The sequence below is a fragment of the Mesoplodon bidens genome (assembly GCF_964165515.1).
Source record: "Mesoplodon bidens genome assembly, chromosome: 1".
In the NCBI taxonomy this organism is placed as follows: Eukaryota; Metazoa; Chordata; class Mammalia; order Artiodactyla; family Ziphiidae; genus Mesoplodon; species Mesoplodon bidens.
The window spans coordinates 70,108,289-70,135,223 of NC_138176.1; the positions used below are offsets into that span (position 1 = coordinate 70,108,289).

The window sequence follows — 26,935 nt, forward strand, 5'->3', positions numbered from 1 at the left end:
CCCTGCCAGGACCTGACACTAATTGGCCTGGTTCTCCCTCGGGACTTCTGGACTCAGACGTTAGGGTTCTGGCCAACATTTACCCAGTGCCTTGGGACAAGTTTATAGATGTAGAAACTTAGTCAGCAGTTGTCAAAAGCCCAGTCTGTGCTCAGCGTCATGCCAGGTTGCTGATCTAGAGGTGGGCCCGGCTTCGATGGAACTCAGAGCCTTTTGGGAAAGAAAAACATCATTCAGATAATCACACACACATACACACTGGCTGTGGTCACAGCCAGTGAAGTTCAGGGAACAAGAAAATGCAGGACAGTGACCGGGACCATCTAGGACTTCAAGGAGGGCTTCTCAGAGGCAGTGGCGGCTGAGCAAGGGCAACCAGATGCAAGGGGCTGGCCAGGAGGCGATTGGAGATCTCCAGGCCAGGGAACAGCGTGCACACGGACACGAGGACTGGGTGTCTGCCCCACCCAGGAAATGGAAAGAGGATTGGGCATCAGGAGAGCTGGGTTCAAATCCCTCTGCTGCCACTTTTAACTCTGACCATGGGAAGTCACCTCACCTCTCTAGGCTTCAGCTTCCTTGTCCATGAAAAGGAGATAATGCTTGTTCCACAGGGCATTCATGTGGGTTAAACGAATTACAGTATGGGAAGGGGTTTTGTGAGCTGTACAACTGTGTACATGTGAAGGATGGTCATAATCATCTTCAGGGTCGGCTCTTCCATCTCCTTTTCTACCCCATACTGTTCCCTCTAAACTCCCTGCTAAGTAAGGGTGGGTCAAGGTGGGGGAAATGGTCACCATTTTTTGAGCACCAACTCTATGCTAGGAACTGAGCTAGGTCCTTTACGTTCATTATTTCATTTCATCCCCATTTTACAGATGAGGAAAACTGAGACCCAGGCAGGTGTAGAGTTCACGTGTGAAGGGCTTTAAAGCTTTATCCATCATCACAGGCTGTCCTGCGGTCACTGCAGGGCATGGGCAAGCACCCTATCCTTCTTACACACTTTTATTGTTTTCCATATGCTGTGCAGTGGCGCTTAACTTGAGGTGTTCACAGACTGACTCATGGACAGACCTTTGTAATTTAGTGTTCCTAGAACAACTAGAAAGAAATAAAACTGGGCTGGGTGGGTCTGCCTGGGCTTCACGGACCCTTCCTGACCTGCCTGGGAAGGCGACACCCTCATTGTGTCTAGGGCAGCGTGTTGTTGGCCTCACCCATCCATGAAGGAATTAAGTGAGCCCAGTGCATCCCTGAACCTGTTTGTAAATCCTGAAACTCATGAATTCTCCATGAGGTATACTTGGCAATTAGCCGAATGCAATTGCCTTAGTAACCAAGTTTACACCCAGGCCCCATGGAGTGGCGTAGCCTTTGAATGTAATGAATCAATGTCAACCATGCTGATGCTTGTTCTTTGCAGGATGAAAGAAAAACCAACAAACCCCAAGCATGGCTTGACCAGATGCACTTTCTCTCCCAAAGGATAAAGTGAGAGGAAAATGATTTGAGTTGCAGCAAGAGGTTTTAAGCCAGATGTAAGAAAGAACTGACTCACCAGGCTGTGTGTACATTTTAAAAATTGTTTCCATACCTTTAAATCAAGACCTGGGTCTCTAAGTGGTACATCCAGGCTCTACCATGAACTCTGTGACCTGGAGCAAATGTTTAACTGCTCTCAGCTGCAGTCTTCTTGTCCAGTAAAATAAGGATAATAATATTACCTACCCATGTTAGTTTGCTTGGGCTGCATACAAAGTACCACAGGCTAGGTAGCTTAAACAACAGAAGTTTATTTGCTTATAATTCTGGGGGCAGGAAGTTCAAAGTCAGTGTGTCAACAGGGTTTCTTCTGAGGCCTCTCTTCTTGTAGACCACCACCTCCTCCCTGTGTCCTCACATGGTCGTCCCTGTCTGTACGTACAGCAGAAATTAACACAACATTGTAAATCAACTATACTTCAATAAAATAAATTTAAAAAAATAATAAACACTTCTCCAGGAATGGGCCTGAGGCCTGTGACAGCTGTGCCTTATTCTGAAATTGTGTCCTTATGACTCTTCCGGGCTCCTCTTTCCCTCTTTTTGTACAAGTACAGTGGTAGTGGTGGCTAGTTTTCTTTGATGGCCTCAGTTGATGGTTTTCAAAGTTGACAGCCACATCTCAGCATTCACTTTTTATTTTTGAGATTATGTTAGAATATGGAATCCCAGACACCGGCCACCAGCACTGTGGGTACCAGAGGGCAATTAAGGGAATTTATATAAGAAGGGACAGATATATGTTTTGTAAAGCCGTTCGGGTCATATTAAAAAAGAAATACAACCTTGTATGTGGGTGTTGTAATAAAGAAACATATCCTGAAATCCAAGTAACATAACTTTGCTTATCAAATAACATACGTATTATAGGCATGCTCCTGGAATTATGAGATTCATTTTCTTCTTGAGTATTTCCCCCAGGTAGAGAACATTGATCTAGAGGCAAGTTGAGAATGGGCCTTGTCTGCTGACATGTGACCTTTGACCCTCTGTAAATACTTCTTTCTTCATCAATAAAATAGGAGTAGTGAGTGATACTTGCCTCTAGAGTTGTGTCAGAATTGAGCAGGGTGACACAGAAGGTGATGCCACAGCACCTGATCCAGAGAAGCCACACTCCTTGTGAAACCCGCGTGACCTGCCCACGTGGTGCCCAATTCACGGTAGGCTCTCCAGGAAGTGCAGCTGTGAGTAGTATCAGGACTTCTGATAATGTGGAGGCATCGTGTTGGGGGCTGGGGGCTGTACATGGTCCCTGCCCTCCACAGGAGGCAGGAGAGAGACAGGAGGAAGAAGTGAAATCTAACGAGTAGCAACAATATGCGGTTTCAGAATCGGTACCCAGTTTCTGGAAGGACAGTCCACACCAATATGGTGAGAGATTCCAAAATGTGAGAACCAAGTTCATCAGGCTCCTGTCCCCCATCGGCTTGCTGCTGGATGGGTGCCAGCTGGCCACAGAGGTCCACAGCCAAGGTGAATCCCACCCATTCAACCCTGGCTCAGTCACTGCATCCAGCCTCCCTCCCCAGTGCCCGTTCTGGTAGCTCATCCCCAAGACTGAAATGTCTTTGCTCCTTCTGCTACTAACAACAGGCGTGCATCCTACAGGCCTGGCCCTTGGCTGGTTGCTCTCATAAAAGCCCACCTACATCAAACGGAATCATCTAGTACCAGCCAGCCTGGAGGAAAATCCCAGGTATTGCCTCCTAAGTCTAACAACCTGAAGTTGGCTCCATAATCAAATAAAGCCCCTCATAAGTGGTCTCAACCCACCTGTCTAAACCCATCTCCCTCTACCCACCAACCTCTAACGCCCCACTCCGGCACGACCAGTCTTCTCCAGCCCCAGAGCTGGCCATCCTTCCTCCTGTCCCCAGTCCTGCCTGTAATGCCTTACATGTAACTCCTTGGACAGCAGTGAGGAACTACAGAAGTTTCTGGATCACACGACTGAAACTATCGAATTTGCATTTCAGAACTCGATAAAGATAAGCTCCTATAATAGTTAGGATGTAGGTTTAGGCGCTTTAACAATGGGCAAAAAAATGACTAAAACAAACAAATCATCACCGTAAGTACGTGGAGTATGTGTTATTTTCCAGTTTACAGCTGAGGAAACTGAGGCTCGCCCGGGGCATTGTGCCAGGACCACGGGGCCAGCAAATTCGGGACTGGAATATGACCTCTGTGTGTCCACCTCCTCCTGCTACTTCTGTGATGTCAACAGCATGTTCTTTCTCTAGGGGTAAAATATCCACAGAATTTCATTTCACAGATGTGACTCTTTTTCCACCAGGTTTTCATTTGTCTTTATTGCTGCATAAGATCATGGACATATAACACTCAGAGACCCCCAGCAAAGGCACACGTGCAGAAATGTCCCCGCGGCCCTTTTTTGCAGTCTGGATCAGAGCCATTTCTGTGCTTATTATTATTTTTTTTAAATAGCCCAACTGACATTTTATGCTTTGTCTTATTTGGGGGTTAGGGGATAATTCAAAAGCAGAACCAGGTTTTATAGCCTCGCATGCACACTTTCTATCAAAGTGTCATTTTGCCCAGCTCTGAAATTATGGGCCTGTCCTCAGAAAACGTCACAGACTGGCCCATCCTCCCAATGCTTCTAATGCCCTTTCTGAACACACAGGCCCATTTTCAGCAGGATGACGTGCTTGGGCTGAGATATGATCAATGTGAAAAGTGGAACTGGAGGAAATGGTCCTGGAACCCGCTAACCTAGAGGCTCTGATAAGAATGCTTTGCCCATACAATGTTATTCTTATTAAATCCCGAATGAATCGGGCTCCCGTCTCCTACGTGAGGCTTTGCAGGAGTCTGCCTGGTGAGTCTCCTATGAAAGAGATCTAATTCACTTTGCTAAAAGCTCAAGAATCCACCCCTGAGGCCTCCCTATCTCCTTTTAAAGAGCAGAGATAGGACCCTCATCATTACTTATTTCAGCACTTCTTACGCACTGGGAGTCCTGCTAAGCCTTGCGTGATAGCACCTCCGTGTATACGCCCAGCAACTGTCAGATAGGGACCGTCATTCCCATTTTCCAGATGAGGAGAGTGAGGCTCAGAGTACGTTGCCCAAGATCATATAGCTATCATAACAGTTTTCTGTCGCTGCGGAACAAATTTCCACTAAACGAGCAGCTTCAAACAAACTCGTATCTATGTATTTCCTCAGAGTTTCCACAGGTCAGGAGTCTGGCCACAGCTTAGCTGGCTCTTCTGCTCAGGGTGTCACAAAGCTTTGACCCCGGTGTCCACTGAGCTGCACTCCTTTCTGGATTTTTCCCAGGCTCTCCTGGTTGTTGGCAGAATTCAGTCCCTTGTGGCTACAGGAATGAAGTCCCCCTATTTCCTTGCTGGCGCTCAGCTCCTAGAGGTGCCCGCAGGTCCCTGCCATGTGGCCACTCCTGCTCCAGCCCACCAGGACTCAGTCTGATAACCTGTAATCATGGGAATGACCCCACCACCTTTGTCCTGTTCCCTAGGCTGGACAGATGTCACAGGTTAAACCATTCACCCTCCCAGCTTTCCGTGGACTCATCTGCACGATGAGAGCCTGCTCCCAGCTTGCGTCTAACGGTTTCTTGTCATTCACATGTCAAACTAATGTCACGTCTTCTGAAAGTCCTTCCCTGGCCACCTACCAAAAACAGGTCTTTTTTCTAGACTCTGATTTGTTCTCTTCAGAGCACTTGTCTCAACTTCGGGTCGTGTCACTTATTCGCTCCTGTCAGCCTCCTAGAAGCGAGTTCCATTTGCTGGGTCTGCCTTGTTCACTGTTGCAGCCCCACTGGCCATGTGGATAAAGAAGATGTAGTAGATACATACAGTGGAATATTACTCAGCCATAAAAAAGAATGAAATAATGCCATTTGCAGCAACATGGATGGACCCAGAAATCATCATACTAAGTGAAGTAAGGCAGACAGAGAAGGATAAATATCATGATATTAATTATATGTGGAATCTTAAAAAAAAATGATACAAATGAACTTATATACAAAACAGACTTACAGATACGGAAAACAAGCTATGGTTACCAAAGGAGAAAGTTTGTGCGGATGCATGGGGAGATAAATGAGGAGTTTGGGATGAACAGATACTAACTACTATATATAAAATAGGTAAACAACAAGGGCCTACTGTAGAGCACAGGGAACTATATTCAATATCTTGTAACAAACTATAATGGAAAAGAATCTGAAAAAAATATAGAGATATATATTACTGAATCACTTTGCTGTACACCAGAAACTAATACAACATTGTAAATTAACTATACTTCAATTAAAAACATTTTTAATGTACTTTTGTACTTCTGTGTTGTCTCTGCATCGACCATGGAAGGGATGCCCCCAAGATGCTTGAGGGCCATTGACTCCCCTCCGTGCTAAGGGCCGACACAGAGGCACGTGTCAGACATTTAGTCCACACCACAAAGGAAGCTGAGGCACAGGGATGTCACCCTGATAGCAGGAGAGGCGCCGAGCAGACAGTCTGCTCCCGAGCAGGATTCGCCTAGGCAGGACACCCTCTTTCCTTGGAGTCATGGGGTCTAGTTTACCAAGCCACTCGTATCTGTGCCCCTGTTTGGTCCTCATGATATGAGAGACCATGAATGGAGGCCTTTCAGAATGCGGGCTCTGATGGATGGTGGGCCTATCCAAGGTCACACCGTGGTCAGTGGGGGAAGCTGGCTGCCACTTGACATGTACCCACCTCCTTCATTAGCTCTCTTTCTGCTCTGCCAGATGTGTAGACTCCTGTGGGCTGCTGCAGCAAATTATCACAGAATTGGTGGCTTAAAAAAAATGCAGATTCGTGACCTCACGGTTCCGTCCAGGACTGAAATTAAGGTGCCAGTGGGGTCAGCCTTCTCCAGAGGCTCCAGGGGAGAATCCTTTCCTTCCTCTTCCAGCTCCTGGGGGGGTCCTGATTCTCCTTGGCTTGTGGTCTCTGCCCCTGTCTTGACATGGCCTCTTCTCTCCTTTGTGTCTGTGTCCAAACCTCCATCTCTTTTCTAAGACGGCAGGCATTAGGATCCCCCAAACCCAGGGTGATTTCATCTTGAGATCTTTAACTAATTCCTTGAAACTGCAAAGGCCCTGTTTCAAAGTAATATCACTTTCTGAGGTCCTAAGTAGACGTGAATTCTGGGGGGAACACTCTTCTCCCTACTACACAAGGTCGCCTCTCCTTAGGTCTGCCACCACTGCCCCATCTTTTCTTGGCTCTGATACCCTGGTCCCCACTGGTCCATGCGATTCCCTGGCTGGCTGTTCCCTCTCCAGCTGCCCCCGTTCCATCTCCCCCAGGCTCCAGAGCAGTCTCCCTGCACCGTGGCTTCTGTGCCACCCCACCTGCATGTCTCCCTCTCCCACTGATTCTGAGCTTCCAGAGGGGAGGGACTGTGTCCCCAGCTCTCTGCCCAGACCTGCCAGGAGGAAGCATTTGAGGACTCTCCCGGGAATGCCCTGGAAGGAAAAGGAAGAAGTCAGAGGAGGGAGTGAGGGATGAACAAGGAAGAAAAGGAGAGGGGTGGGCAGAAAACGCCGAAACAGGGCAGTTTCAGCATCAGCAGAGGCGGCAGCTCAGGCCAAGGACCTTGCAGGCCTTTTGGGCTCATGTTCTTGGTCCACAGCCAGCGCCTCCGAGATCCACACACCCCAAAGAAAGTCATTGTAGTTCTAGTGACACCTTAAAGAAAGGATGCTCTTGGGCTTCCCTGGTGGCGCAGTGGTTGAGAGTCCACCTGCCGATGCAGGGGACACGGGTTCATGCCCCGGTCCGGGAAGATCCCACATGCTGCGGAGCGGCTGGGCCCGTGAGCCGTGGCCGCTGGGCCTGCGCGTCCGGAGCCTGTGCTCCGCAACGGGAGAGGCCGCAACAGTGAGAGGCCCGCGTACTGCAAAAAAAAAAAAAAAAAGAAAGGATGCTCTTGAATATTTGCTGCTGTGTTTTCATTCTTGACAAGTATTTATTTTCCCTTCTCTCACCTTTTCTGGAGAAACCCTCCTGGGAGAGGCCCTAGACAGGGGCCAAGTGTTTGCTGATTTGAGCCACAAACACTTGACTCCAGGTCTTCCGTCTTTTGTTTTAATTGTGTGAGCTCTCCAGTTCATCCTCCCCCTGGGGACTCCCCTAACGACCAATCTCTGTTCACCAGGGACATGTGTTTGTGAACTTGGCACCTGGGGTTCCATTGGCTTAATGCTCATCAGTATTCACAAGTCACAATGAAAATGAAAATTTAAAGCTATGGTTTGAGTGTATCTTTCTTCCCCAAAGCGTAGGCATTACCTCATATTGTTACAAATATAACCATGGTGTGTTTTCAGGTAGAATTGCTATTTGATAAACTCAGGAGCAATCGCTTTTTATTTCGAAGAAAGCTGTCATTAGTCTCAAAAGATTTGACATTTACTCTAAATGAGTGAGTGGGGCTTGCAATTCTAAAACCTATGGCTTTAATACAAAGCTTTGGAAAGTGTATGCATGTTAATGATGGGTAAATCAGAGCTGAAGCTGTCCACTGAGTTTCTCCAAGGCTGTGTTTCTCTCACATTCATTCTTCCGTGTTTCCTGTGTGTTGACAAAGGTTCTTTTCCCCCCCAAACTCTACTCAGGCTCTTCTGATGAGTTCTTCTGAAACCCGACCTCGTCTTTTGTACTTCTGTCTTGTCTCTGCATCATCCGGTCTTAGCAAGAACCTGCTAAATTGGTTTAGCCAGAATCCCCCATCCTCCCGACCTGATCATCCTCTGATCAGGTTGCTCATCCCCTGGGTGGCTTGATCACCCTGGCCTGCCATCAGCAGGAATCCTGAACCCCCCTCACCTCTGATGTCTCCTCTTAGTAACTTTCCATCCACCGATCCCCACCTGCTCCTCGGCTACAAATCCCCACTTGTCCCCGTTGTGTTCAGAATTGAGCCCAGTTCTATGCTGAGCTGTCTTTTCCCCTTTGGTGATTGCAACTGAATAAAATCTGTCTTTACTGCTTTAACTACTGTCCTGGTTTTTCTTTGACTGTGTCTGCTGGTGACAGACACCATGCTAGGGGTGCAGAAGTGAAGAAAGCAAAACCCCTGCCTTTAAAAAGCACAGCTTGGAGTTGGGAGCCCTTTGCTATAGTGATGACATAGAGCAGAATTTTCCAGAAACTCCCCAGCCGAGATTTCGCTGCACATGGCCCGCTGTGTGCAAAAGGGATCAGCAAACTTCTGAAGGACCAGATAATAAATATTTTAGGCTTTGAGGGTCACATCAGTCTGTGTTGTACATTTCTTTTCATTTTTGCTTTGTGTATGTGTGTGTCTTGTTTTGTTTTTTACAATCTTTTAAAAATGTAAAAGCCCTTCTTAGCTCACAGACTGTACAAAAACCAGCTGATTGCTGGGTGTGGTCTTTTAAGAAACTGAATTGACATCTTCAACCCTGATTTAGTCATCATGAACGTGCATACACTTTCCAAAGCTCCATGTAAAAATCACAGATTTTAGAAATTCAAGCCCCAGTCACTTCTTTATAATAAATGTCAAATCTTCTGAGATTGTACAAAAACTGGCAGAGGCTGTGGACAAGGCTGACCAGGACAAGTTACTGAACCTCCCAGAGCCTCAGTTCCCGGGTCTATAGAGCAGAGACCATTACACCTGGGAGGTTTAGTACCTAGCAAGGTGGGAGGGCTAAATTCCATCAGGAAGGATAAGTGTCTGTACCCACCAGTAGAGCCCCTGTGCTCAGTGAGCAGTCATTCCTGGGACTCAAGAGGCCAGAAATCATTAAGAATATTGAGGAGAAAAATATTCACACAATCCACTTGCAGTTCCAGGAAGAGGAAAGGGAAGGAAGCAAGAACACAGGGCTCCACTATCATAACAATCACTCTTCCGCTCCCTGTCTGAGCCCTCACGCCGGGGGAGAGACAAGCACTCTAGGTGTTGTCAGGCATTTATCCCCAGTTGTCATGTTTGTCACGTGCTCCTCGGTAGGCTCCAGAAATACATTTTCAGCTTCTTTGTTTTCTCTTACAGAGACATCAAGCCAGACAACATACTGCTGGATGAACACGGTAAGCCTGTTATGAACGCTTTCTAGAGACTATTTCAGTGGGAACTTTGAGGCTCTGGGAATTTGGTCCTGGTCCTGGTGAGTTGGAGTTTAGGGTTGACTAGAAAGCCTTCTTTTGTTTCAATCCTGGTGAATGAACACCTGTGTAAATTTCTGGTCTGTGTCCTGCTGCGGTGAGTTAAGTCCAATGTATTTGATGGTTTCATATCTAAAGACATCACCATTCACGTCCTGGTGTGAGGACAACAGGGCAGAAATGGGAATGGGATACAAGGTTGGGAAGCTCTGAGCCTCCCACCCCTGCTCTCCAACCTGTGAACCCGGGGCTTCAGAAATGTCATTCACCTCTCTAAGCCTCAACGTCATCTTCAGTAAAATGGGGAAAATGATACCCATCTTCCAGATTGTCATGGGGATCAAATGTGATAGGGTGTGCTTGGCAAGCTAGAAATCAGTAATCAGTAATCCTCTAAGCCCTCCCTCATCCAGGCTTCTCAAGCTTTTATGTGTGTACGGAGTGTGGGCATCTTCTTAAACGGATTCAGTGGAGTGAGGTGGACCTGAGATTCTGCATTTATAACACCTCCCAGTTGAGGCTGACACTGCTGGTCCATGGAGAAGGCTCCATGTCAGCGGCTCTCCAACTCTGGTCTTATCGGAATCCCCTGGGGGACTTGGTAAGAATCAGAGGCCAGACCCTGTCCTGTTTAGAGAACCTGGGCCTCTGTGTTCTGAGTCAGTCCCAGGGATGTGGTGCCCAGTCAAGTCAGGACCACAAGTCCAGGGCACAGCCCAGCAATGACTGACAGTCCCCTGCAGTCCATGCCAAAGGCAGCTTTGCAGCCAACCATCATGGCAGTCTTGGAGACTAAATTCCCTGATGTTGCTTCAGGAACTCATCTCCCAAGGGCTTTCAGGGCTGTGGGCTGGAGTGAGCAGGTGGGGATTTTTCTGATGTGCTGCTGAATCTTTCAGGGATGAGTCTGCCGCCTCATCTACACGGCTCCTCTGACCTACCTCCCCCACTCCCTCCCGCAGGCTGAGGCTGTGGCTCCAGGCCGAAGCCCCTCTAGGACTTGTGTGTGTCACCAGTGTGTCTCAGGGAATCCTACCTCGTTGTATAAACCCCTTGGTACTGGGAGACAGAGTGGGAGTGGTAGATGGGACCATCTGGGCTCCAGTCTCCCGCCAGAGGCTGAAACCAGACCAAGTGCTTTGGGGCAGAGAGGTGAAATCCCTGTGCCCCCGAATGGAAGGTCAAGGATGACCTTAGGTTGCCAGGGGGAAACTGAGCAGAGCTGAGGCTGCAAATCAAGGTCCCCAGTTTGTATCTAAAAGGCAGGAACCCCAGACCTGGGTCTCAGCTGGTCCCCCAACTAGCTGCGTGTCTTCAGTCAAGTTGCAAAACAAGTAATACCACCTTGCAGGGTGGCAAAGGTCTAAGATAAGATGGTGAGGATCAGCCACTGTCCCAGCACCAGGACATAAAGGTGCTCAGGAGGGCTTGTATTAGCTTATAGTTCTCAGCCTCTCCTGTCCCTTCTCTGCTCAGATCACAGAAGCAGGTGAGGTGGAGGAAGAAGAGGCACAGGCTGGGTGATGCAGGACCCCTGGCAGGGCTGTCCTGGAAACCAGGGGTGTGGAGGGCAGGGTTCTGGCTGGGATCCTCACGGCCCCTGCCTAGAGACTTGAGAGAGACTTTTGGACAAAGACCTTTCAGGCCCTGGGCAGCTTTCCAGAAGCAAAATCAAGGCAGGAACACCAAGCAGTAGGAATAATTCAGCCAGTTCCTCTAGGATGAAATGAGACTCAGCAAGCCTGTGGGGTAACCAGGGCCTGCCTGACGCCATAGTTCCTGCCCGATGCTGCAGCCTCGGGTCAGAGCTCACACAGCCTTCTCTGGGTTCCCTCGTTCCTGAGCTCCTGGATCTCCGTCCATCCCTTCCTACCTCCCCTTCTGTGCTCGTCCTCACCTCTCCCCCTCAGCCCTTTCCCACTTTCCTCCCAGATCTCCCCACCCTTCACCACCTCCCACATGCCTTACACAGTGTCCTGACCCTGCCCTCTGGCTTTGCAGCATCCCACACGCTCCCCAAGGATTCGAACCCTCCTCTCTTCTCTAAGCTCCTTTTTCATCAAGCTTGCTGTCAAGACAGAGCACTGAACACTATTCCATACTAAGATGTGAATGGCTGATACCCTCCCCTCCACCAGCTTTAGCATCCATGAGTGCCTTTTTAGGCAGTGCAGAAGGAGAATCAGGAGCAGAGAATTCTCAAAAAGCACAAATCTTCTCCCCTAGGAGAGAAGGACAAGAGAGGAGACTGTGGCTATGTTTTTCCTTTCCCTGATTTATGACAGGAGATAGATGCTCATCAGCTTTTCTTTCATTTTTTCTTACTTAGTCATTGTTGCCTTTTTTCCCCCTCCAGCTTTATTGAGGTGTGACTGGCAAATAAAAACTGTATATGTTTAGGTTGTACAATGTGATTTTTTAAAGGTGTACAACATGAGGATTTAATACCCATATACATTGTGACATTAACAACACACGGTAATTAACGTATCCAGCGCCTCTTATAGTTACCTTCTTATTGTGTGAGTGGTGAGAACATTTAAGATCTACCCTCTTAGCAAATTTCAACCACACAGTACAGTGTTATTAACTACCGTCACCATGCTGTACGTGAGATCTCCTTACCCTGTTGTTAAATGCATAAAAAAAAACCAGCTTACAAAACAGATAACTATGTGTTTCTATTTAAAGAGTTTGCTGATGGATCTCATTAAGTGTTTTCTCAGAGAACAAGTTGGTTGCTGTGTTTACAGTGAGTTATAAGCGTAATTAAATGAATGCATTCATATTTTATTTAAAATGTTCAAGATCTGCTGGTTATACAAAATCCAAGGCTCTCACAGAAGTGTCTCTGCTCCCCCGGTGCCTGCTCTGCTTTCTGATCTTTCAGGCTGGTTTTATCGCCTAGAATGGGCGCTAATTGTACTTTGAGATTTGGGGTCTCTTGGCTAACAGCAAAAGCAGAGGGAGACCATACCTGGAGGTAAAATGAAGTTGAAGGAAGATGTAGCATCATAGCACAGTGTGAGAGGAAGAGTTGAGAGTGCTTTAGGGCTGAGGGCAAAGTGCTCTAGGAAATGGGGAATTTAAAACTGTAGAGGGAAGGGGAAGGGACTGCATTCATTTTCTGTTGGTACAATATTGCTGGGTGATGAATAACCACATGACTTTAATGGCATAAACAAGAAGCATCCAGTTAGCTCACAGGCCTGTGGGGTTAAGCTCCTGTAGGCGGGGCTTGCTCCTAAGATTGAGGTCCTGCAGGGTCAGCCAGGCAGCTACGGTGACATTGGCTGTGCTTACTCCCATGTCTGGGGGTCGCCTGGCTACCAGCTAGTACACTATGACCTTGACTCATTGACTGGGCAACTCGGCCTAGCTCCTCACGGCTCACCTTCTGGCAGGCCAGCCCTGTGTGACCTTGCGTGGCCATAGCAGAAACAGAGGCAGGGAAAGCCCAGTCACTTGAGCCACCACCTGCATCACATTTGCTGCCATCCCAGTGGGCAAAGCAACTCACAAGACCCAACCGGGTCGGGGTTGGGCACTGCCAAATGACATGGCAAAAGGAAGGATACAGAGGAGGAGGAACTGCGGAGATTAATGCGATCATGCAGCAGATGCGCAGGTGGGGGGCTGGTCTTTAACACACGGGAGCTTGACTTCCCCCCAAATGAGCAAAGAGCCGGGAGTCAGAGACAGAAGGGCAGTGCCTGCGTTTTGCCCTGAGTGTCTACTGAGGACCCTTGGTCAAAATGTACTGACCATATACTGTCCGCTTTCTTACCTGGGGTTTCACATTCTCGAACTGAACCAACCTCAGGTGGCAAACATTCAGGAAAAGAACTCCGGAAAGTTCCAAAAAGCAAAACTTGAATTTGCTGCTAGCTAGCAACTATTTACATAACATACGCATTGTACTTACAACTATTTACATAGCATTTACATTGTACTAGGTATTTATAAGTAAAAAAAAAAATGTATATGGAAGGGTGTGCCCAGGTTATATGTAAATTCTACACCATTTTATACATGGGGCTTGAGCATCCAAAGATTTGGGTATCAGTGGGGGTCCTGGAACCAATCCCCAGCAGATACTGAGGGACAACTGTAGCTCTGTCCTCTTCCGTATGCAAGAAAGTAATTCCTTCACTTTTGCAGACCGGCCATAAGCCAGGTGTTGTGACAGGCGACCCAAGGACACAGACCCCCTGGGGCCGAGGACATCGTGGTCTAGGGTGGCGCTTCTCAGCCACGGCTGCATGTCACCCAGGAACTGTAAAAGGTGCCAATGCCAAGGTCCCGCCCGCAGAGGCACTCACTTGACTCATCTCGCAGGAGAAAGTGCTGGGCGCGGTGGTGGGGTGAAGGTGGGGTTAAAGTTACCAGGTGGTTCTAAGGTGTAGCCAGGGCTGAGGGAGGGACAGAAAAGTAAACAGGTGATTCCGACCCAGCAGGGTCAGTGCTGGGACGGGCAAGGGTGAGGCTGTGCCGGAGCAGAAGGGCAGTGAAGCTGGGGGAGGGGGAGGGGGAGGGAGGGCTTTCCGGATCCTCCCTCCAGAGTGTGGGCACCAGAGCATTTGAGAGCAGAGCATTCCAGAGGGCAAGGGAGAAAGCTCCACTGGCCAGAGGACAGCAGGCTGTGAGGCGTAGAACTCATTCTTTTCTCAGGGACCTCGGGATGGGCGCTTGGGGATCAGAAACCTCACCTGGATCTTTAGTAACAGGTGACACAGCAGCCATGCCAGCAGAATGAATTTATTTTCTCATTGTATTCACCACGTCTTCTATTTCCTGTAATCGGATGCTTGACTTCTGCACACTCCAGGCCACTATCCACTTGCCCTAAACACCCCAGTGCCAGGATCCAGACAGCCAGGGACAGCTCCTGTGCCCCAGAACCCCTGAAATTATTCAGACTAGCCAGTCCTAAGCCTGCTTGCCCTGCCTTGCCTGTTCCTTCCCACAGAAACCGCCAGAAAGGCTCTTGCCCACATTTTCTCCCTTCTCCCTCTGTCTCATGACTAACGCTAGTGCTTCCCTGGGGGGGGGCCCACATGGTGTGATGTGACCCCCTCCTCTTAGGAACTGTGAGTAACAAACAACTATCTTTTCAATGGCAATTGTCTCCTAATCTGTTGACTTCACTTCAAATTTTCTATTAACAGGCTCTATTTCAGAGCACTCATTCACTGGACTTATTTCAAAGAATTTCCTCTCCATCTGTTGCTGACATATTTGTCGGCAAGTGTGATAAGTGTTCCCCAAAACGGCAGTGGCCAGCAGCAACACCCCCTTATCACTTGTCAAAACACTGTATGTGCTGTGACATCCCCATCACGAGACTCCAGGAAATTAACAAATCAGGCGTGTGTTGATTCTGAAGCCTCAGATGCAGGGATTGAAGCAGCTGAGATGGAAGTGGGAAAAGCCACCCAGGCAAGTTGGGGGGCAGAGGTGTTTCTGCTAAGTCAGAGGGGCCAACAGTGGGTGTCATTATTCTAGACGAGTTTAAGGATAAAGCTTAGGAATGTGGCTTAAAGCTAGCCTGGAGTCCTTGGGAGGTTTGTAATGAGATTCTTTCTGAAGACTGCTGGGAATGGAAGTGTCTAGCCCAGTGTGATGTCTTAAAGTCCTGAAGACCCAGAGCAGGAATCTCTGAGGACCCCCAATAAATAGCCCCCTGTATTAGTTTCCTAGGGGTGCTGGAACAAAGTCCCACAAATTGAGAGGCAATAAACAGCAGAGATGTATTGTCTCACAGCCCTGGAGACTAGGAACCCGAGGTCAAGGTGTCCGCAGGGCTGTGCCCCCTCTGAAGGTGACAGGGAAGGGTGTGTGTCAGTTCTGTTTGCCAGCTTCTGGTTTGGAGACACGCATACTTCCTTGACTTGAGACAGTGTAACTCCAGACTTCAAATGGCATTCTCCTTCTGCTTCCAGACCTTGCCTGAGTGCACTTGAAAGGCAGAACCTAAATCTTGTCCAGAACCCTAGCTGCAAGAGGGTCAGGACATGTGGTTTTTCTCTCTTTCTGGTCCTTATAATACAGGAAGCAGGAAAGAATGGAGTGGAAAAGGATGCTAGGTATCAAAAGATAGTCTCTATCCCCGTGCCTCTCACAGTCATTGCAAAGAGCAAATCATGGCTGAGAAAGTTTATAAAAACCTCTCTGTAAACCTAATTCACTGTGATTAGTATGATTGCATAAAATTACATACAGAGACGTGGAAGGGAAATGATTGATCAGGTAGCCATGGCTATGCTGCAGTAACTAATTAACCCCAAATCTAGTGACTTAACATTAAAAGCCACAGAAGTAGAGAAAAGGGGAAAGAAACTCAGAACTGTTGAGCCCTCTCAAAAGCCTTGGGGGAGGCGGTTTCCAAGCAGCATCAAATCAAATAGGGTGTGAAGGCTGGGCAGGTTTTATGAAATCACAGTATATCCCGGGGGAAAGCGTTGAAACTCGTCTTGGGTGGGAGTTCCCCCAAATCTCAGCCTAGGAGCTCAAAAAATCCCACACGTGTTGCATTTCTTGTACCCTGCTATTGTTTGTTCACCCCCGCACAGGGGGAGCAGGAAGCACACAGATTCTTTTGTTTTTTGAAGATTTATTTATTTATTATTTATTTATTTTATTTAGTTTTGGCTGCGTCGGTCTTAGTTGCGGCACGCAGGATCTTCATTGAGGCACGCGGGATCTTTCGTTGCGCCACACAGGCTCTTCGTTGTGGTGCGCGGGTTTCTCTCTGGTTGTGGCATGCGGGTTTTCTCTTCTCTAGTTGTGGTGCAGCACAGGCTCCGGGGCGTGTGGGCTCTGTAGTTGTGGTGCGCGGGGTCCAGAGCACGTGGGCTCTGTGGTTTGCAGCACGCGGGCTCTCTAGTTGAGGCCCGTGAGTTCAGTAGTTGAGGCGCGCAAGCTTAGTTGCCCTGCGGCATGTAGGATCTTAGTTCCCTGACCAGGGATCGAACCAGCATCCCCTGCATTGGACGGGGGACACTGGACAACCAGGAGAGTCCCACACAGATTGTTCTGAAAGTCCTTCTTTCCCATCCCATGTCCAAGATAGGGGAGGAGGTCAAATCAAATAGAATAGAAGAAAATCAGAGGGTCATTCATTCTACATCAGGCAAAGGTGTGCCCCAAAACAGAGTCAATCTTTGGTTGAGGTAAAGCCAAATGAAGCCTGGATAAGCTGGTGCCCTGGAATTTGATTTGGTTTCTTTCTTTCTTTCTTTTCTTCTTCCTTCCTTCCTTTTCCCTCTCCTCACCCCACCCCCACCCTCTCTTTCTGCCACTGTCCTGCAGTACATTCACTGTCATCTCCATGAAGACAAGTGGGAAGAGGGAACAGTGCCCAGGATGTGTGATCCTGAGGGAAGTATCACAGCCAGGGTAGCAACACACTGACATCTTGGAAGTACAGATATTATTAGCAGTGAGCATGTGAGCCTGTCATGGGCGGGGCAGTTGGGTCTACAGCAAGGTTCTCATCCTCTTGGGCATCCAGCTGCATCTTTTCAGCAGCACCACTGTGACCTCTGGCTGAGGCATGATGTAGACCCTGTAAACCAGCTAAGGTGGGGATAGTTGTTCCCATGAGGCTTTACTCCAAATTCCAGGGAAACAAGGCAGAAAATAATGTGGGAGGAGATCATCTCTTACACATGGACCCCCTGTCAGCCTAACTCCCAATCTAGTGCCCTCTGGTGGGCACTACCTTAGCACTCACTCCCGGGAATTCACAGCCACGAATCCAATCTTGGCTTCCTGAGGACAGATCTAGAGAGAACTCACTCTGCAGTAAACAAAGCCTGCCGTTGGGTTGACTATCCCCTCCCAAGCAGACCCCATCTTTTCCTGGATTGTGGCCTTGTCGGTCTCAGTGAGAGCACTGCACTGCCCTCACTCATTTGGTAAATACCCACGTGGGTTTGGGGCTATTTCATTACAGGGGCTGAGAGGGGAGAAGGGAAGGGAGGTGGCATGGTGGAGCAGGAGTAGACGCTTGTGCAATGTAGCTGCAGAAGAAACAAATGAAAAGTCAGCAAAATTCAGGAGGGCTTTGGATGTTTTCTCCTGGAATATATAGGGAAGATGCAGGAATCAGTCTTCGAAGTAGGAGTCCCTGTTGCTGGTAATACTGAGAAGATTCTCTGCATTGCCAATTATACCCCAATGAGGGGACTGTGGATGGGACTTTAGCCCCGTGTAATCTCCATCACCCCACCCGCCCCCAGTTCCATGACACAGGTAACTGGCACATCCTTAGTGTCTGCAGTTTCAAGCCCCCTCCACCCATAGGCACAGGTAGGAGGTGCTCATTGAATGATTGCTAAGTGAATGAAGAAATGAGTGAGAATTTTTCCGAGTCACATGGATGTCAAGTACTTCTGTACTCGGAAAATAATAGCCCATGTTACAGGTCCTCGTGGTGCCAATCCTGACACTGGCTCCAGTGATTACAAAAACCTTGGAGAGAGGGTGGCTGAGTTCCATCAGCTGAGGTCCAGCTGAAAACGTGACATTGCTGCAGTTTTAAAAGTCAAAACTTGAAATGGGGTGTTGTCAGCACCTGTAAATATCATGATAGCCTGAAGAAGTAAAGAATGAAGAAAGGTGATGGGATTGCCTACCATATTTCCTTCATTCAGTCTTTTATTTGGTCAGTTGATCAGCCAGTCAACAAACACTTGATAAGTACCTTTTCCAGGTCAGGCCAGTGCTAAGGTACTGGGGACACAGAAGTGAATGAGGGAGGATTCCTGGCCTCAAGGAGATGGACAAAGTGACAGATACAACATGGTGCATGCTAGCATGGGAATGACAATGGAGGGGACTGTGGAGGTACGGGTCGGGGTCCAGAGGAGAAGCCTAAACTAGTCAGTCTGCCATGGACTAAATGTGTCCCCACCAAAATTCATGTTGAAGCCTTCACCCCCAGTGCGATGGTACTTGGAGTTGAGGCCTCTAGGAAGTAATTGGGTTTGGAAGAAGTCATAGGGTTGGAGCCCCCATGATGGGATTCGTGCCCTATAAGGGGATGAAGGGACCAGAGCTCTCTCTCTCTCTCCACCATGTGAGGATACAGCAAGAAAGCTGTCATGTAGACTAGGAAGAAGACCTTCACCAAGAACCCGACCATGCTGGCACCCTGATCTTGGACTTCCAACTTCCAGGACTGTGAAGAATAAATGCTTGATGTTTACACCACTCAGTCTGCGGTAATCTGTTTTAGCAGCCCAAGCCAACTAAGACACACACACCCCTCATGGTAGTGAGTCTCCTGTTAGTGGAAGCAAGCAAGCAAATGTCAGATGTGCATCCAGCAGTAATATAACTCTCCAGCCAGGTTTTGAAGAATGAATGGAAATCTGCCAGGCAGGGGGGAGGAAAAAGCATTCCAAATGGTATCAGAGTCTTGGAGGTGTGATGAATTTCCATGAGTTCAGAGAAAGGAGAGAAGCAGGGCTGGAGTTCAGGATTCATAAACAGGGCTGGAAGGATGATTATTGATTATTGATTCTCTCATTAAAACTTGTACTAACAGATCTCACACAATATCCTGGGCTCCTTCTCTCCCTGAATTTTGAATGTTTTTAATTTACAGAAAACCAATAGCTGAAAAGTCAGTTCATATTTGCACATTTTGTAGTAAATTTCCATTCTCCTTAGAAGGAACTCGGAGACCTCATATGGCACTAATTTTCACTTTCCACATCTTGACTCAACCGTTAAAGAGACACACCGGGAAGTTACAGCTCATCAGCTCACGCGGTACAGAAACCAGAAGTGGAATTCTGCTGTCTGGCGCTCCTGTTGGACGTGAATTCCCTGTAGATTGGTCGGCTTCAGAGCTGCCCCAGATTCTCCACCCCAGAGGGCCGGAAGGAAGTAAGGGCTGGGCTGTGAGACAGCTCTGAAGGGGGCAGCGTGGGGCGGAGGGAAACACCCGCCCGGGAAGAGGCTGGAGACAAACAGCTTCCCACGTATCAGCTGCTAACCGTGGATGAGTCACTGGTCTCTGGAGCTTCAGGCTACTCTTCTGTGAGAAACAGGGTAGCCATACCCACCCCCCCATAAGAGTACTTAAAGGAGTAAATGCGCTTCAGCACCAATTATGTACCAGTTATGCAACCCTAAACAACAGCAGCTTAAATAGATGGGGGGTACGTTTTTTTTCTCCCTCTTTATCAGTTTCCCTGCTTTGACTGTTGCCCCTACAATCCATACACAAGCCAAAGTGATTCTAAAGTGAGTTGGATTGTATCTCTCTTTCTCAAAACCCTCTCACTTGGAGTAAAAGCCATCTGAGCCCCTTTCCCACTTTCTCTCTCTGGCCCCCTCGCTGGTCCCTTGCAGGGCCTTTGTGCTGAGCATTCCCTCTGCCATCACACTCCTCCCCCAGAAGTCCAATGGCTTGCTGCCTCTCTTCTTTGGGTCTTTGCTCAAAGGTCACATTCTCAGTCCCTATCTACCCTGTTTAATGCTTACAACTACCCTACAAGGTACTTATTAATATTAGAAGAGTCAGAGGCTTATAGAGTGAAATAACCTGCCCAAATCTCATGGTAAGTGTCTGCATCGATTAGGACACCAGCAGTGTGTGGCAAAGAACAGGGAGCCCAACTCAAATAGTCCTAAGCAATAAAGGGGTTTTTTTAGCTTGTATAGCTGAAGCCCAGTGGAATGTAGCTTCAGGCAGGGTTCGCTCAGGCTTTGGCACCATTTCTCTGCCACCCTTGCAGCTCTGCCTTCTCCAAGGATAGGCTTCATCTTTAGCTTGTCTTTCTTTGTGGAAGCCAATGGGTTCTACTGTTCCTCGGGGGGCAGGGGGGTGGTTATATCCCCACATCACACTGGCCAAAGGCAGAGAATATCACTTTAGGTAGCTCCTGAAAAAAAAGAAAGAAAACTCTTCATTTCCTGAATCCCTAGAAAATCATCTCCCCAGTTTTCATTGGCCCCAATTGGTTCATATGCCCAACCCTGAGCCAACTGTTAGAGCCAAAGGGGGAGGTTAGCCTGGCTGGCTGCAGCTGGAGCCACATGCCCCATTCCACAGCCAGATGTGCAGGGATGAGTAATTGCTGAGATAAGGGGATGTGAGTGGCCACAAACAGCAGATGTCCCACACAGGAGCACAGCTGTTTGTTCTTGAGTAATCTGACTCTAAAGACTGCGTTCTTAACCACTGTGCTCTAAGCCCTTCAACCAGGGAAAGGACACCATCATTGTATGCAGATGATATGCTTCTATGCCTAGAGACACCAAAAGGCTCACTAGAAAAATTATCAAAATTAATAGTGGGTTGTAAAAGTTAAGAGAGACACAATTGCTTTTCAAAGACTCACAAATTTTTTTTTAATGAAACAGAAGTAGTTTTCTCTTTGTAAAAGTCTAATCTCTCCTCCATTGACATTTACTGTGACCCAAGCTGCTTCTACTTTGTTGCTCCTCATCTGTGTGGCCCAAAATATCCCCCCAAGTTCACATAACAGGTGACAGAATGGGGGGGTAGTGGAGGGAAGGAGGGAATTCTCATTCCCTTTAAGGAAATATCCTGAAAGTTGCAAATATCTTTCTGTTCATATCCCATTGGTCAGAACCTTGTCACATGACCACAGCCAGCTGCAAGGGAGTCTGGGAAATATAGTCTTTAAGTGGGTGAGCATGAACTCAGTTAAAAATTCTATTACTATCTGAGAAGGGGAGATGGGATATTGGGAGATAATATCCTGTACTATGGATGATTAATAGAGTAGCCAAATAGGAGATAAATAAGCAAAACTTAAGAGCTTTTTATTGTACTAAAAACAACTAGGAATAAAAAGAAAAGGAAAATATCTTCATTCAAAATAGTGACCAAAACTATATAATATCTAGGAATAAATTTATCCAGGGAGTTACAAGGTCTAAATGAAGAGAACACTAAACATACACTGAAGGAATAAAGCTGAATGAAAGACAGAGCATGACCTTGGGTGGATTACATGTCCACACTTCTCACATGAATGCATAACTTAGTGTAATTCCTCTCAAAATCTTAATGGGAGTATCTCCTAAAACTGGACAGAATTCATCTCCACAAATAAACATTTAAGAATAAATATTCTTTTCTATGTTTCCAAGAAAACATGGAAAAGAAACAGTCATGAGGGTGACCACTCTCATCTAATTTTACAATGGGCTACAAATCTATTGTAATGAAATGAGTATAGTTCTGGTCCAGCAATAAACAATAGGTCAGTACAACAGAAGAGAGAATCCATATGCAAATCCACATATATGTGTGACTTGATGTAAAATGAAGGTCACATTACAAGTTATTGGGAAAGGATGAAATTTTCAATAAATGTTGAAACAAATGGCTATCTATTTGGAAGAAATAAAATCAGAATCTGTATCATACCATATAGAAAAATATAATCCATATGGTTGGGAGATTTAAATATTGATATAAAATATAAATTATATATATATTATAAGAAAATATTTAGGAACATGTAAAATCTTGAGGGTAGAATAGGTTTCTGGAAACTGGAAAGTTATAAGAAAAATAATACTCAGAAACTATAAAAATAATATATTGTTTGAATTCTTTAAACTTTCATATGGAATAGATACTATAAACAAAGTCAAAAGAAAAGCAATAATCTAGAAGTTATTTGCAGTAGATGGACCAGAGAAAAGGGTAAATGTATTGAATAGTCAAGGAGCTCTGACTGAAAACTGACCAATATTCTAGATAGGCAGTTCGCAGGGATACTGGCACATGAAAACTATGCAGCCGCATCAGCACTGAAATAACATTTCATCACCATTATTGATAATAGCCAATAAGTAAAATTATTGATAACAGTTAGTGCTAGTAAAAGTGCAGAGAAATACACACTCATATTCTGTTTATAGTACCATAAATTGTAAGTTTTGGCAACATAAAATGCATACCCTTTAACTACACACTTCCACTTCTGGGAATTTATCCAGTCAAAATAAAAGTACCAATATGTAAAGCTAAGTTCAAGAATACTACTGCTGCATATTTTATAAGAACAAGACAAACAATTAAGCAAACAAAACTGGAAACAACCTGAGTGCCATAATAGGAGAATTGTTGAATAAAATATGGTATAACCATATATGGAATACTCTGCAAATACAGGTCCACAATTTCTTATCTGAAGCTCTTGGGGCCAGATATGGTTTCATAATTCAGATATTTTCAGACTTAAATATATACTTGTATTAAGTAATATATATCATAATAATATGAAAATAATGTGTCTAACATAACATATAATAATATTTTAAAATAATACATGCTGTATATTATGTAACATGTACTGTATACTACGTAGCAAGGCTTGGAGAGCATCTTGTAATCAAATATATAAATATTTCTGTAGCAAAACGTGACTTTTCACCCTAAGTAGAATAAATAAAACTATGAAGGGCCTCCCTGGTGGTGCAGTGGTTAAGAATCTGCCTGCCAATGCAGGGGACACAGGTTCGAGCCCTCGTCCAGGAAGATCCCACATGCCGTGGAGCAACTAAGCCCATGCGCCACAACTACTGAGCCCACACGCTGCAACTACGGAAGCCCATGTGCCTAGAGCCCGTGCTCCACAACAAGAGAAGCCACTGCTCGCCACAATTAGAGAGAGCCCGCGCACAGCAATGAAGACCCAACGCAGCAAAAATAAATAAAATAAATAAATTTATTTTTAAAAATAAATTTAAAAAACTATGAAGAGGACTTCCAGGTCAGATTTTATCACTAAATGAATTACAACAAAACAAAACAATGGATTTCGAATGGAGGTAGGGATTGTGGATCTCATAGGTAGACCTACGTATATTGATTTGGAAATATGTCCACAATACATGGTTAAATGCAAAAGTGACTCTTAGAATGACCCATGGAGTATTGAGCTCTTTATTGTAAGAACAAAACCAAAGTCCTAACATATGTGGATATACGTTTGCATAAGTGAAGGGAGAAATAATGGAGGAGCTGTATGAATCAGGGTGGTTATATGGCAGGGAAAGGAGAGATTCAAACACATGTTTGTATTCTGTGATTTATTATAATGAGCTGGCTTTACTTTCATAATGCAAATGTTAAAAAATTTTAAGAGGAGGAGAAGTGAAAGAAAACCAAATAAAATCCATATTTGAAGATTCCAGAATTCCCTCCCAGTCGTGCTGCTGTGCTTGGAACTGTTCAGGTGTGGGGTGCAGAAATGACTCAGATGTCCACCTACCTTCACATACCTCACAGTGGAAAACAGGACTGTGAATTTACTTGTTTGTTAGTATTAAAAATGAGGCAATAGAGGATGCAGGAGTGGACTGGCCCTAGCTGGAGAGGGGATTGGAGCCACGCCTTGGCAGGACAGTACTGCTAAGAGTAAATGCTAATACGAAATTCCCTACTTCATGTGTGTCAGTATGCTCTAACCATTTCATATGTATTAACTCCCTGACTCCTCCCAACAGCCCTCTGAGATGGATAGTTTGTTATCATCATCCCCATTTTACAGATGAGAAAACCAAGGCTCAGGGAGATTATTTGCCCAAGGTCACACAGCTGGTCACAACAAAGCTGAGACCCAGACCAAGGCAGCCTGTCTCAGAGTCTGGACACCCAACTATTGCACTGCACTGCCTCTCTGCAGATAGGACCATGGATGGCTGAATGGGAGGGATGCTCATCCCAGCCCCAGAGGCTGGAGCAGACTGGATACGTTCTAGAGATGCTACCTGGGTGGGGACACTGTGTGTCTGGCCAGAAAGGGTTCCCAACAAAGGCCTGGCTGGGTGACTTAAGCTTCATCCACAAGCAGCTGAAGGGTACTACAGATCATCACTGAGTACCTCCTGCTGCATCTCACCCGGGGGCGCTGGACAGAGCATCTGGCAGAGCAGCTTAGTCACACATCGGTGCTGGCTGTTGAGCCTGAGATTTGGGATTTGCACATGACACCACTGGTGCTTTTTCTGTCCACCATGGCTGATCACATCAGGCACGCCTCTCCCATGAACCTCTCAGCAGGCCTCTGCACCTGCTCTAGTGGGGGTCTGTCCATCTCTTGGAGGTGCCCTCCAGGCTCTCCCAATGTCCCAATTTTGTGTATGCCACCCACCTATGTATTTAAGCCCCACCATCCCAAACACAGCTCTCAGATTTGGTGAAGGTCCAACCATTTTTACAAGATGATGTGATGACAAACAGAAGGAAAAGTGATTTGCATTTAGATCAGGGATTCAGGGGTCTCAGAGCTGATTTTATTTTACTTTATGTGTTTTAAAAACTCTGTCGTGCTTCACAGTTTTCAAAAGTTTCACACACATGATTTCCTATAATCCCATAATAACCCTTTTTTTTATCCCCTACCCCTTCCCTCTCCCCTCTGGTGACCACTAGTTTATTCTCTACATCTGTGAGTCTGCTGCTTTTTTGTTTTAGTCACTAGCTTGTTGTATTTTTTAGATCCCACGTATTAGTGATATCATAAAGTTTTTGTCTTTCTCTGTCTGACTTATTTCATTTAGCATAATGCCCTTCAAGTCCATCCATGTTGCTGCAAATGGCAAAATGTCATTCTTTTTTATGGCTGAGTACTATCCCATTGTATATCTACACCCATTTGTACCTCTTCTCTATCCATTCATCCACTGATGGACAGAGCTGGTTTTATTTTATGTTCCAAATTCCCCAGAGAGCCAGTACTCACTATTTTGGATTTTCCTCCTTCTCACCTCTCACCCTCTTTCTGTCACTTTCTTTCTTTTCCCCTTTATCCCCACATCTCCTTGTCTCCTACCTTTTCTGTCCCTCTTCCTTCCCTCTCAGGGTTCTTCAACACCCACGTCCCATCTGCTGTCGTTACTTTAGGCTGGATGGAAGGTGGTCTCAACCCCCAAGCCCCCTCCCTACTCAATTCATCAGGTACAGTACTAAGGCCCCCGCTGACCAGAGCAGACAGACAGCAGAACAAGGGTGTCTTCAGGGCATGAGAATCCTCTCTCCATGCACCCTCTCCCAACCCACTGCTTTCCTGAGAGAGGGAGTCTGGACTCTCCTGTCTCATTTATTTATCAGGAGCTTTCACTCTCTGGACCAGTGCTGCTAAACTTTAATCCATAAAAATTTCATTATGTCTTCAACATATTTGTTTATTTATAAATAATATGCATGTACCACCAAAATTCACATTATAAAACCTGCATATAAAATAGATTTTTTTCACCTCACACATTTATATATGTATATGTATCTATTTTTTGGAGGGTGAGCATATTTGAGTTCTACTATCTTAGCAAATCTTAATTATACAATACAGTGTTATCAACTATAGTCACCATGTTTTGCATTATCCTCAAACCTTATTCATCTTAGAGCTGAAGGTTTGTATCCTTTTACCAGCCTTTCCCTATTTCCCCCTCCCCCAACCCCTAGCAACCACTTTTCTACTCTCTGTTTCTATGAGTTCAACTTTTTTTTTTAGATTCCACATACAAGTGAGACCATGCAGTATTTGTCCTTCTCTCTCTGACTTCTCACTTAACCTAATGCCCTCAAGATCCATCCTTGTTGTCCCAAATGGCAGGATGTCCTTCTTTCTCAGGGCTGAATAAATTCCATTGTATACACATACCACACCTTGATTCATTTGACTGCTGATGGACACTTAGGTTGTTTCCATAGCTTGGCTACTGTAAATGATGCTGCCCAAAATAGGCACTTCTAAAGTATCAGTTAAAATACTAATGTAAATAAAAGTTCTAATATTTTCCTCCTGCCCCACCCACCGCTTTGCAGACCACAGCTTTAAATCAGACAAGGAAATAACCCAGCTGCCTGCAGCTCTTGCTAACTGTGGTTTCTGATTCTCTATCTCCAGGACATGTTCACATCACAGACTTCAATATAGCGACGGTTGTGAAAGGCACAGAAAAGGCTTCCTCCATGGCCGGGACCAAGCCCTACATGGGTGAGTATTCCAGATCCCCTCAGGCCTCAGCATTCCTCTCCTGCTTCATCTCACCCCTCCCTCACCCACCTCCCATCCCCTCACCAGACCCCAGACCATGCTCAGTATGTGCCGTGCTCTCTCACACCTTTGGCCCTTACCTAAGCTGTCTCCCCTGCCAGGAAGACCATCTCCTCCTGTGTTTTCTAGAGAACTCCTACTCAGCCAGAAAGGTTG

General features: G+C 46.4%; 1 protein-coding gene across 2 annotated transcripts in view; it reads left to right on the forward strand.

Moving 5' to 3' along the window:
- The window catches only part of STK32B (serine/threonine kinase 32B), a gene marked incomplete at its 3' end in the record, with an annotated part of 352,809 nt that overhangs the window by 276,285 nt on the left and 49,589 nt on the right, over positions 1–26,935 (forward strand). The window contains exons 5-6 of one of the 2 annotated variants that reach the window (XM_081233695.1): positions 9,604–9,641; positions 26,630–26,719. In XM_081233695.1, the coding sequence (XP_081089821.1) occupies positions 9,604–9,641; positions 26,630–26,719 (128 nt within the window). The remainder of the gene's footprint in view (positions 1–9,603; positions 9,642–26,629; positions 26,720–26,935) is intronic. The other variant, XM_081233696.1, reaches the window with a different exon arrangement.